The 12,096-nt window shown below is 33.0% G+C and overlaps 1 protein-coding gene across 1 annotated transcript; it reads right to left on the bottom strand.

The window, feature by feature from the left end:
- Positions 1-512: 512 nt before the first annotated feature.
- On the bottom strand, positions 513-10,982 carry UBP6 (ubiquitin-specific protease 6). The gene is made up of 18 exons (XM_085738998.1): positions 10,882-10,982; positions 9,864-10,009; positions 9,676-9,711; positions 9,476-9,583; positions 8,587-8,687; positions 8,366-8,492; positions 7,206-7,265; positions 7,049-7,116; positions 6,704-6,754; positions 5,623-5,731; positions 4,314-4,402; positions 3,072-3,141; positions 2,879-2,959; positions 2,673-2,768; positions 1,595-1,643; positions 1,386-1,496; positions 1,227-1,301; positions 513-980 (listed from the first exon to the last, which is right to left on the bottom strand). The coding sequence occupies exons 1-18, from the start codon at positions 10,889-10,891 to the stop codon at positions 925-927; spliced, it is 1,443 nt and encodes a 480-aa protein (XP_085595124.1). The 5' UTR covers positions 10,892-10,982; the 3' UTR covers positions 513-924.
- Positions 10,983-12,096: the final 1,114 nt, after the last annotated feature.

Below are 12,096 nucleotides of genomic sequence, written 5' to 3'. Positions count from 1 at the left end.
ACTGGACAAATATAAGAGTTAGTTTTGTGGAGTAAAAGAAAAGACTTCATTGATTATGTATGTTCTTTGAATAGAAAAATATTAGCATGTTAGTGGTTACCTTTTTAAAGTTTGAACATTAAACATGCGTAAAACTCCTATGGTGTCCCTTAGGGTGTGTTTGAATTGAGGGTTTATGAGGGAAATGGAGGGAAGGGTTTACTTTTCATTTTATGTTAGTAATATCGTAATTAAAAAGAAGTTAGACATGTTACTAATATCGTAATTAAAAAGAAGTTAGACATATTACTTTCTCCGACTGCTAAATCCTGAAGCAGATTGGCAGAAAAAATAATTGGACCATCCTTCCCCAGGTTGGGATTCGGTGACTTTATTATAATTTGTGTTTTATGAGATAGATGGAAGAGATATAATAAATATAATGAGATAATAATATAAGAAAGAGGCATAAAATGAAGGTCGTGTAAAAGACCATGATATAAGGAGAAATCATCTAAAAAAAGACAATAATGTTCACCAAATCCAAATCAAATAGGTTTCCCTATGTATTTCTTCCTGTATATCATCAACAATGGCAATTACACTAATAATTAGTCTGCTCATTAAGCACTTCCATAAAAGACAATGCCCTGATGTTTTAGTTCATAGAAATAGACTGGACTTCATCATATAAATATAACTTGATGTTCAGCTGCCTGATAAGCTCAGTCGAGGGGAGGGAGAATACTCAGGATAGTAACCGTGCTTCCATTCAAATTCTTATACATCCTTTCTTAAAAAAAAAACAATATCTAAAATAAACAAATAAGACTAACTAACATTGATCAAATCTCAAAGGGTAAAATACAAACAATGACCCGTGGACCATTCTTTTTCACAATCCTTGAATCTGAAGTAAAACATCAATCGTGCTCTTCTTACCAATTACATTGACACAACACGAGCCTTGTACATGATTATATATGCCATATGCCAATCACCTAAACACAGATGATCAAACATTTTTTCAATCATATCATCATATACAACAAATTTGAAGTGAAAAAAAAAAAAGGTGGTTTTTAAATTTCCATATAATTAAAACAAACTGTCATATGAGTTGGCTAATCCTTGGAAGAAAAACAAATAGTGCTGCTGATTTTTTACTTAATGTCAACTCATGCTAGGCTCAATTAAGGTTAATGACTATATAAATATTATATTATTCTTGTCAAAAAAATTCTCACCTCCTCCAGATAGTCTAGTGATGTCATCTTGAACTCTAGGTTTTGGATTGTCATCATCAAACTCTATCCATTTCCCTGCCAACAAGTAACATATATAGTGATTAACTATGACATATAGTCACATACCAGATAAACACAACTTTGTTTACAACAACTAACCGTTCTCTTGCTTGACCCAGCCAACATAATGTCCTGAATCAGCACTCCTACCCTTGTGGGTCAATACAGCAACCAAATCATAAACCCCAGTCATTTGTGTTTCTTTTTCACCTATAGACACAGAAGGGATAGTAAAAAGCGGAAGAAAAAAAAAATTAATAATATTGGTAATCAAATCATACAACGTAGAAAATGTACTAGGTTTTTACCTTCCTCCATTGGAGCAACAGATGGCTCCCCTCCTCCATTTGATGACCCCTAAATTAATGAAAGAAACACGGTATAAGAGATCATTGCGTTCTATTTATGGACATTCGTGAAAAGTGGAATGGTGATTCCTCTACATACATATTCTTGAAGTATTGTTCTATTGCATACCACACTTGAAGCATTAGTTCATTTCAAATTTCAAATGCCCTGCTTGAAACCTATAGTTGTGTCCCCCTCTATCTATTTGCCAAAGTATTTACAAGGGGATTAATATACTCTAGAAAGAAAAGAAAAATATCAATCTTACTTCATTTAATAAATTTTGATAAAATGTGCATTTAATAAATCCAGCTGTTGAATTGAACGTACACATCAAGTAGACAAGTGTACAAAATTATGTAAAATCTAAAATTGATTGAAAACTTTTGTCACGCCAATTATTAAATTACATACTAACTCTGAATGTTTAATTATTAAATCTGGCATATATGATCATCACGTTAATACCACAAGATTCACTCGGTGAATTTGCTAAATTCATTTTCTACAAAAAGTCATAAATGGAGGAAGGTCAACATTACTAATTTTCTAGAGAAAATGGATTTTCGCCCCTAAATGTACAAATGTTCAGTTTTCTTTACATAGCACCATAATGCAAAAAATGTTGCTTAAAACGGAAACTGGTTTGGTTTGGTTTGAAAAGAGAAATATTTAGGTGTATACATGTTTAATTTAACAACACTGATATTTTCTTATTTTTTAAACATCAGAAGTTGTGTTGTAAAGAAAGAATACATATCATTGGCGAATTTGATTCGATGGAGAGATAAACCAGTGGCTCTTTCCATTGTGCAAACAAGATTGGTTGGATTAGTCCACTTTTCTGTTGGGATTTCATGGAGCGTGAAATCCCAACCCCACCGCTTGGAAGGTAACGGGATTCAGTACCTCCCTTTTAAAAATGGGATTCAGAATTGGATGGAATAACTATTTCGTACTTTCATCCTAGAAACATTGTAATCAGGGAATGGAATCACCAACATAACTACATGATGTTAAGTTTAGTTGTTTCCGTACCTCAGCATCAGACATTTTTACATCATTTTCCTTGGGAACAGAGCTTTTCTCATTCACTTTCAGACCAAGCTTTTTGCCTTCTTCATCTCTTAGGAACTGTAGGCACAACATGCAGAACGAAAATATAGACCCGCACATTTAACTAGGCAAACATCTCACTAGTACAAACAACCATCAGATTTCAAGTGTCAAAACAAAGTGGATACCTTTCTAGGAGCTTCTAATTTCTTTTTAAGATCATCAGAACAAAGATCGTAAACATCCAACTCCAGAGGATAATCTACTTTCTGACATAACCAAACACAGTTGCATTAAAAAATAAATTGAGAAAGCGAATAAAAGGAAATTTGTTCCATCCCAACAGTATCCAAAAAAATAAAAAGAGATAGTATGCATTACTCGCAAAATCTTAGCCTTTTGGTTTGATTCCCTCTTCCAAAAGAAACGGACAAACTGAACAGTCAAGTACCTTGAAAACACAAAAGTTGAAACCACTCTCAGAATTGTATCCTCAAAAAGAAATTAGCTAGCAAGAAACGAAACGCATGAAACAGAAGATCTTCATCTAAACTAACATGAAATCAATATTTTGAAATCCAATTTAGCCAAAAATTGCACCAATATTTTAATTGATTATGACTCCTCAAAAAGAAATTAGCTAGCAAGAAACGAAACGCATGAAACAGAAGATCTTCATCTAAACTAACATGAAATCAATATTTTGAAATCCAATTTAGCCAAAAATTGCACCAATATTTTAATTGATTATGACCAATGAAAAAGATCATAAATAATAGCATAAGATCTTGACAACACTTTCATGTAATTTCTAAGATGTAGGGAAATGCTAACTTGCCCTTAAGGCACAAGTTAATGAGTCAAAATTAGAAAAAATTTGTTGTAATTAACGCATTTGAATTTAAATTTTTTACTTTTAATTAATTAAATGCACAAAATTTAAGAAAAAGTTTCTACTTTTGGGTCGCTTAACATGTGCCTCAAGGGCACAAGTTAGCATGACCCAATTAAAATTAGTAATATCGACTCACAACTGAACTTTGCTTCGTAATTCTACCCAGAAAAAACTGAGACTAAATTCACTATCAACTGAAGATTGTCCTGGCAAACACAACTTTGAAACCAAACTTATCTAGACTAGCTATACCTTTTTATTAATATGCAACAGACCTACATTATTCAATAAATCTTTAACAAGACTATGATAGTTTTGCATTCATATTTCGTGTGGGTAAGTTTTCTTTGGGAAGGGTAGGAGGGAGGGCTAATATATATAAGCTGTACAACAGGGGAAAAGATAAGTAAGCACACATCACAATGGGTTTCCACTCACTTCCCCTGTTGCAGATAAAAATCATTATTGAGCCGGGAACTAGGTTAGACTTTTGGTTTGGATTAATCTATTCATAACGCAGTAGTAAGGCCAATGTGACTAAGTGACTATTCGTTAGAAGTTTGATGCCTGACACATCCAATCACTATAATTCAATTAAATCGGGCATGGGCATCACATATATGTAACTTAATACCTAAATGACGATTGAATTTGGGAACGTATTCCAACTGAAATTGCATGGCAATGGCAAATGGGGCGAGCGTGATATCTAAGAAGAGAATAATAACCTTGGCAGGGCATTGATGCGCGATTCTTTCAAGTAGATAGCACTACGACCCAAAGCAGCAGAAGCCTTTTCCAACTCTGATTTTAAACCCTGCAAAAATCATCTATGTTAATAGAGCTTCTTCAAAAGCAAATTAATCATCACACAAAAAAGAAACTATGTAAAAGAATTCAAACATCAAACTATTAGGTAGACATTAGTTATTTCGTATGGTTTTAAAATTTTATGTAGCAAATGTTTTAGCGGGGGAATTTGGGAAGGAAAAAAAAAAATCTATGACAAAGAAGACATAACTCAAGATTATTAACAATTAATTACTGACGTGTTATAAATTAAATAAGCTGCCTGTTATAATTAACTACTGTTTGAATGACATTAACCATTAATTAATCACAACTAAGAATTATTGCACAATAACTTTGAACCAAACCAAACACCTCTGCCTAAAACCCCACCAACCTCTGCACTAAAACAGGAAGAAAAGAATTAGTGCCTATTAAAGGATAGATTAGAATTTAGAAATGACTCAACTAAAGTTAGTTAGTTGTAGTCACACTGGTAACTATAGTTGGTTAACTTCATTGGTTTAGTTAACAGTGAAGCCAAAGCCTATAAATGGACCGTTTCCTCATACTGTAATAATTTAATTCATTCAATATTAGAAACAGTTAGAGTTGGTTAGATTTCTGTTATTCTCACTATTTTCTCTCTCCTCCCATGAACTCAAAACTGAGAAATTCACAAACTTAACATGGTATCAGAGCCTAGTTAATAGTGAATTCAGGCCTATATAAGGACCTTTTCCTCATCATGTGATAATTTAATTCATTCAATATTAGAAACAGTTAGAAAGATATTTCTGTTATTCTCTCTCTCTCTCTCTCTCTTACCTCTCATGAACTCAAAACTGAGAAATTCACATATTAAACAGTACCCAATAACTTTGAAATAAACCCAATACCTCTGCCTAAAGATCGCCATGCCTCTTACACCAAAATAAGATAATGTGTCCAGGTGAAAGTACAAAAATTAAAATATAATTTACTGATTTTTCAAGGTAACCGAGACCTAATCATTAACTAAAAAAAATTAAATTATCAAGTTCACTAGATTTTCACCAATCCAACATGTCATTACACCGCATGCATATGCAATGGCATAGTTATACAGATTTATCAAGAAAAATTATTGAAAAATCTTGGAGCGCATTGAGGGAAGATGGAAGGTGAAGTGGAATATATATACATATCGAGTAATGTTTATTATGCTTGCACTATCAGTAATTCGAAGAGATTGGCTTCAGCACTTACATGTTTTAGTCCTTCGTGCAAATGGTTTACCTCCTGCGATATGTGGCATTTAAGTGAATAAACAGATTCTGTTTCTGAGCTTTCTTCATTGCTCTCTTGGCAATAAATCCTGAGAATTTATCAAATCAATAACAGACAATGGGTGTACATAAAAAGATACAATCTTATGAACCGAATAAAAGATTTAATACATTTTTTAACATTAAAAACAAGTAAATTTCTATTTTTTATCCATGCTTAGTTGAACTAAACCATATGCACCATAGAGTATGGGCAATAAAGTTACAAGAAACAAAAGTTAAAATATAGTCAAATAAGAATAGAAAGCTAGAAACAAGTAAACAAATTAAAAAAATTATACAGATGACAATAGACTGGGAATGATGCCCGGCTAATTTGTTAGGACAAGATTCTCACCACTAGAACCAGCTCAACGCTTGTCCATCCATTACTAACATTACAACTTGTAACCATTATCAGCCCAAACAGCCCAACCATAATTGCATCAGAACATGGAATTTCAACTGTCCTCTCGAGTTATGTCACCTAGTTACTATGTGGTTCATTAAAACTCTATCCTTTGTCGTCTCTATCACATTTGTCCCTCTAAGGTTGTTTGCAACGAAGCAACGGTGCTTGTGGGTTTAAGCGTGTCCAACACGTATCAAACACCACACCACCCGTGCAACATATGTGGGATCTTAAGACAAGTGTCCCCAAAAACAACTTTTTCCCATCACTTTGACACATCTTTCCCTTTTCACTTTTCAGTCCTCTATTTCGTCTGTAGGGTCATCATCCCCTCTTAGTGGTCATTTTGTGGTCATCTTAATTCTCAATTTGGATATTTTTTATAAATGGTGCTCATAATTAATATTATGCAATTAACTTGGATATTAAAATGCAAAGTATTTGAGTTTTTGTATACAACATAGTATTGTTTGTGCTATCACTAGAGGCAAATAGTAACAACATAAGTGATACAAAAGACGAAATATAAAATTAAGCACAGTATAGTTTGTGACTGAATTCACGTATTGCACATGCGGTCAAAAATTGTTGAAGATGTCTCAAAACGTACCTGCTATTAAGTTCTATGCCAAAAAGAGCCTTCACAGCATCAGTATTTTCACTGAACAAATGACAGATAAAATTAGTTTGATTGAAATCAATATTCACACTAGAAAGAAGTTGATGAAATATAAAGCATAACAAAGAGTTCGTAAAATATAGTAGACTACTTTGAAATTGCATTTTAAACTAATTTGACGAGACAGTGTGTCTAGGAGTGAGACGAAGTAAGAATAATCGAGATCAACAAGTTAGCAATTCAATTAAGTCTCCTACTTTCTCTAAATGATAAAATATTAGTTACAATATACTGCAACAACTGCATTTGTTTACCAAGAAATATGAAGAAAGTTACCTAGATCCAGGGGATCTTAGAGATTGTGAAAGTGTGTATAGAATTTGTGTCCAGCATTCTTCAGCATCCTGTTAGACATGGGAAGTTAAATACGTAGGTATATAAATTCACTAGATCAATGAATGTAATTCCAAAAAAAGGCATACAACTTACGAACCTGTTGCATGAACACTCCATTATGCAGCTGGCCAAATTGAGGATACTTTTTCCTCAATACCTGGCAAATGCAGAAGCAAATTATGAATATATCATTTCTTTATACGTAAGGCAAAAGTCAAACAGTAATCAATAATTAAAATAGTTATGAAAACAAAATTTACAATATACACTGGCAGAGAATAAGCTACCCTGCTCAATTGACAAAAGCAGTAAACTAAAAGTGGCCGAAATTAATTACTAATTTTTTTCTAAAATAACATTCCCACTTTGGATGATATTGCGATAATTTCTTCTAAAATAACATTCCCACTTTGGATGGTATTGCGATAATTTCAGAACACGAAAGTATTGCCACAGAAAAGGGCATAAACCAACTTTGCCTCAACAAACCCATACACATCAATCTACATGAAAGAAATGTTGGAAAATAAAGGTTTGAAATTGTGCCTTAAACGATGCAGATGATATTGGCAAAAAATTAAGTGACCGGGTAACACAAGCAAAGGCAAAGGTAGATAATGGCCAAAAGAAAAGGGCAGACCCTACGAAATGACTTCAACCCTAAAAAACATATAGCAAGCAGAAAACATATTTACCAGTGTGAGTTATATGTCTGATCACGTGTGTGTGTGTGTGAGTGGTGGTGGTGGTGGGGTGGGTGGGGTGTGACTTAGAACAATTTATGAACACATCAAATAATTTACTTCCCACGAAGTAAATGCAGTGACTAGCTACAGATATATGTTAAGAGCGTAAGCAAAATTCATAATACTACTCCTCCAAGATGTAAACACTCAAGTTATATGCCAAAAATAATAAGAATAAATACGAAATAACTGTTCCAAACAGTAATGATGGTTGAGGAATATGGTTTTCCTAACTCCTAAGCCCTTGTCAAATTGAGAAAAATATCCATATTTTAAAAAGTGTAAGAAAAAGAACAAATTAACAAATAATTTTTTTATACAATAATACTTTCTTTAGAATCAGATTCCTGGAAACATAAATTTGTAGCTAAATTTTAATTATATCTACCCAATACTATCATGATTCTATGATATAACCATGACATTGCAAAAAAAATTAAAAAATAAATCCCAAAACTTCATCACATCATTGTATACACATAAATCAACAGCAATAGATGAATAATTATACCATCCAAAATTGCATAGGTGCCACAGCCTTGACACTTTTATCAAGCTCGCTGAATAAGTCACGGGTTGCAACGGTCAGCATATGAGATGTCTGATCAACATCATTGCTTCGTCCTGAATGTGAGTAACTGATAACAAAAAAATTCAAATATTGCTGTCAGATATCAGCTTCAAATGCAGCAAAAGAAAATGTTGATTAATTTCTCCTTAGAAAATACTTACTCAATCAAAGCCGACTTCAATTCTGGGACAGAATGGAGGCATTGTAATGTTGAGTTCATGTAACATGTATTTCCCAAATTGAAAAGACCAGCAGTATGTCCCTGTCCCACAGGAAAAGGGGGGAATCAAATATTCAAACAAAAACATTATATGATTCAATCCAGCATTAAGACAGATTGTTTGAGTTTCATCACGAAACTTGCCTAATTATTAAACATTTTCTAACTGTTTTCAAGTTTTCATCAAAAAAATTATATAATTACTATAAAATTCTTCAACATGATTCTAGTTAAAATTTGAGAATTCTTTTTCATTCAAAAATTAAAAACTAGACAGGCCCTCCTAGATCAACTAAACCACGATCCTAAAAATAAGTTGCACAAAGCAGACAATTGCAGCAAGAACACTCTCATGGCCAATGCTCGATTTCCCTTCAAAATTCAATAGGATAGACAATGCAATATTTAATGTGCTTTGGCATTTAATCTCCTTTCCCAAGACAACCAAGAGGAAGAACTGAGTGGAAAATGGAAATAAATGTAGTTGATGAACCTTTTCTTTCCCGATCGAATCTCATGGCTAGCATGAATTGTAAGAAAATTGATAAGCATGAAGATAAAAGGCATTATCGTCAATATGTTTCCCATGGTCTTTGGAGACAATAAACCTTTAAACTAAAGGAAAATTTAGTTTTAACTTCTAAGATCTATAGATGACACATAACACAAGGATCAATGCAATCAAGAATCTTATGGATCAATGCAATCAAGATTCTTTTGGACCATTCATGTTAATTCGAGTTACAGTTTATAAAAATTACAAGCATGATGACAACTCACAAGTTTATGAACTATTGTTGTTAATATATAAAGAAAGAGTTAAAACTTACAACAGCAGCTACTTGTTCTTCTTCAGGAAGATCTTCGACAAAAACAGTTCCCTTCTCTGGAGATTTCATAATTTCATCAGCTGTTCCCATCATCATTAGCTTTTGACCCTGTAAAAGACATATAGTCTAGGTCATTCAAATAAAATGATGCATGGAACGTACTAAAACATTACTGAAAAACACATTCTAGCACCACTAACCGCTTTCACTCCTAACTTTGCCCAATCAGCATCATCCTGCATTGCAAGAGGAAATAAAAGGTGGGAAAAACATATTAGGTCTTATTTAAAAACGTAAGGAACATCAAATCAAATTGAAATCAGATAAAACATGCTCATCAACAGTTTTCTAATTAGTATCACATTCAGCAATCTATTTATGTACTCACCTTTAAAAGACCACCCTTGACCATAATCTTTTGTCTTTCAGGAGGCACTCCAGTCAGATCAAACAATTGGCACTTAAAAACATAAGGGGGCTGGCTGGTATCAATTTCTACATCCTTGAAAAGTTCCTTTTGCCACTTAACACTCACTGCAGAAAAAAGCTCAGTATTCAGCATTCTAAATCAATTAATATCACGTTAGAAATATACTAACTAACGATTGACAATGCATCCATTCGTTAATATTAAACCAAACTTACTTCACATCAATTATTAAAAATATATTGATCATAAGCATTAGTTTATCATTCTCTGCAAAAACACAGTTTAACAAAATGTGAAAGATTTCTCCATATTTTCCAATTGCCACCACCCCAGAGACCTCCCCTCCCCTCCAAACTCACGAGCAAAGGCAATTTCAAATTAAGAATAAACTATCAATTTAGCCCCTAAACTATCATTCTACCTTCAATTTAGTCCCTAAACTATACAAATATAATAAGTAGTCTCGTAACTATACAAACTCCATCAATTTAGTCTCTGTTGTTAATATGCTAGGCCTAAATTGACAGATTTTCATATGCTTTAAGAACTAAATAGACTGATTTCATATAGTTTAGGAACAAAATTGGAAAGAGGGTGACAAGATTGATGGTTATTCTTCAACTTAACTACATCTGAAATTTCCAAAGTTCAACAAATACACCGAAAAAAGTGAACTTTGCACTTAATAATAACACAGATTAACGAAAAATCCTACCTTAGCACAATCTCGTTAAAAATAATCCATATAAATCAAGCTAAAATCATCTCATCCCTTAAAAAATCCCAATTAACACATTTTGTTTACCCATCCTAAAAAAACACATTTTTTTCCACACGCAAACCCTAATTTACAAAGGGCGAATCGAATTGATATCAAAATTACAAAACATGAATGAAAATCGCTAAATTTAAAATTTAACAGGAATCAAAATCAGGTGAATGAATGTAGATGTGAGAAAAGGAATAGAAATCGAACCATTAATCATGGTGGAAGAATTAGAGAAAGATCGAGAAGCGAAGAAGAGAGTGAGAAGAGTTGAGAAGAGGTTGTTCTTGGCTTGAAGAAGGGGAAAAATCAGATACGAAACCAAACCACACGCGCTATTGAATCAACACTTATAGATGGGTCCATATTTTCTCTTCGGGTTTGGGCTTGCTAATCTAGTCAAACAACCCGATATTAGAAAATGGGTCAATTTATTTTTATTTTTCTAAAGAAATGAGACATGTAACACTTCATAATATGTAGAAAATTGTTCTTCTCCTATACAAATGGAAGAAAGTATCTTCCACGTGACTTAACGCAGGTATTATATCTAGTGTGAATTAATTCACGTAGATTGTAGGTCGGCGTGAGTTAAGTCACGCTCTGCCTGTGTCCAATACCAAAACAGCATAAACACTTTTTTTTCTTAATTTTCTTCGTTACTTCATTTATTCAATTTCATCTCTTATTCATACATTAATTCAATCATTCAAGTTAAAAAATATGCATATTAATACGTAAAATTAAATCGAATAATTAACTAATGAAAATGTCATCAAAATGCGCACCGATGCAAGTGTAAATATAATACATGAAAAACAGCCAAAATATCATAAAAATAACTACAAAAGGCATCATCATAAGTGGTCTCCAAGCTTCTACAATCAAGATAACAGCTCATAACAACTTGTAATACATGTTCATTCTTTGCTCAAGTTTGGCTTGTACAAAGAGAATGTTCTGGGTAAGCAAAACCACCAAAGAAAGATATCAAATGTTGTTCCTTGTGAGAAAAGCATATGATATCATCATATGACATCAAGACATACATCTCCTATAAATAGAGGACGTTTATGAAGGTTAAAAGCAAGAGTTTGAAATACAAAAGCTTTATATCTCTCTCTCTAAAGCTAAGGAAATCATTATCTCAATCAATCTCTTCAATAGACATAAGAAAACTCCATAATCTCTCACACTATATTTTGTGCCATGTAGTCTTTTGAGTTTGTGTTTGTAAAATATCTCTTTTGTTTGAGATATTATTTTCCACCAAATCCAACCATCATACAAAGTGTAATCTATGTCTCAAGACTATTGGGCTTAATAGTTTGAGATAAAAAAGCTCCAACCTTTCTTGTGCGAAAGCAAAGAATTGTAGAAGCCTATTGAGGTTGATAATACAGGTGTTCCGGACTGATCTGGTGT

The sequence above is a fragment of the Medicago sativa genome, chromosome 8, assembly GCF_051527215.1.
Source record: "Medicago sativa cultivar Bolivia chromosome 8, Bolivia_mono, whole genome shotgun sequence".
Classification (NCBI taxonomy): Eukaryota; Viridiplantae; Streptophyta; class Magnoliopsida; order Fabales; family Fabaceae; genus Medicago; species Medicago sativa.
Note: the sequence above shows the minus strand (reverse complement) of the source record. Positions and strands in the feature narration are given on the sequence as shown.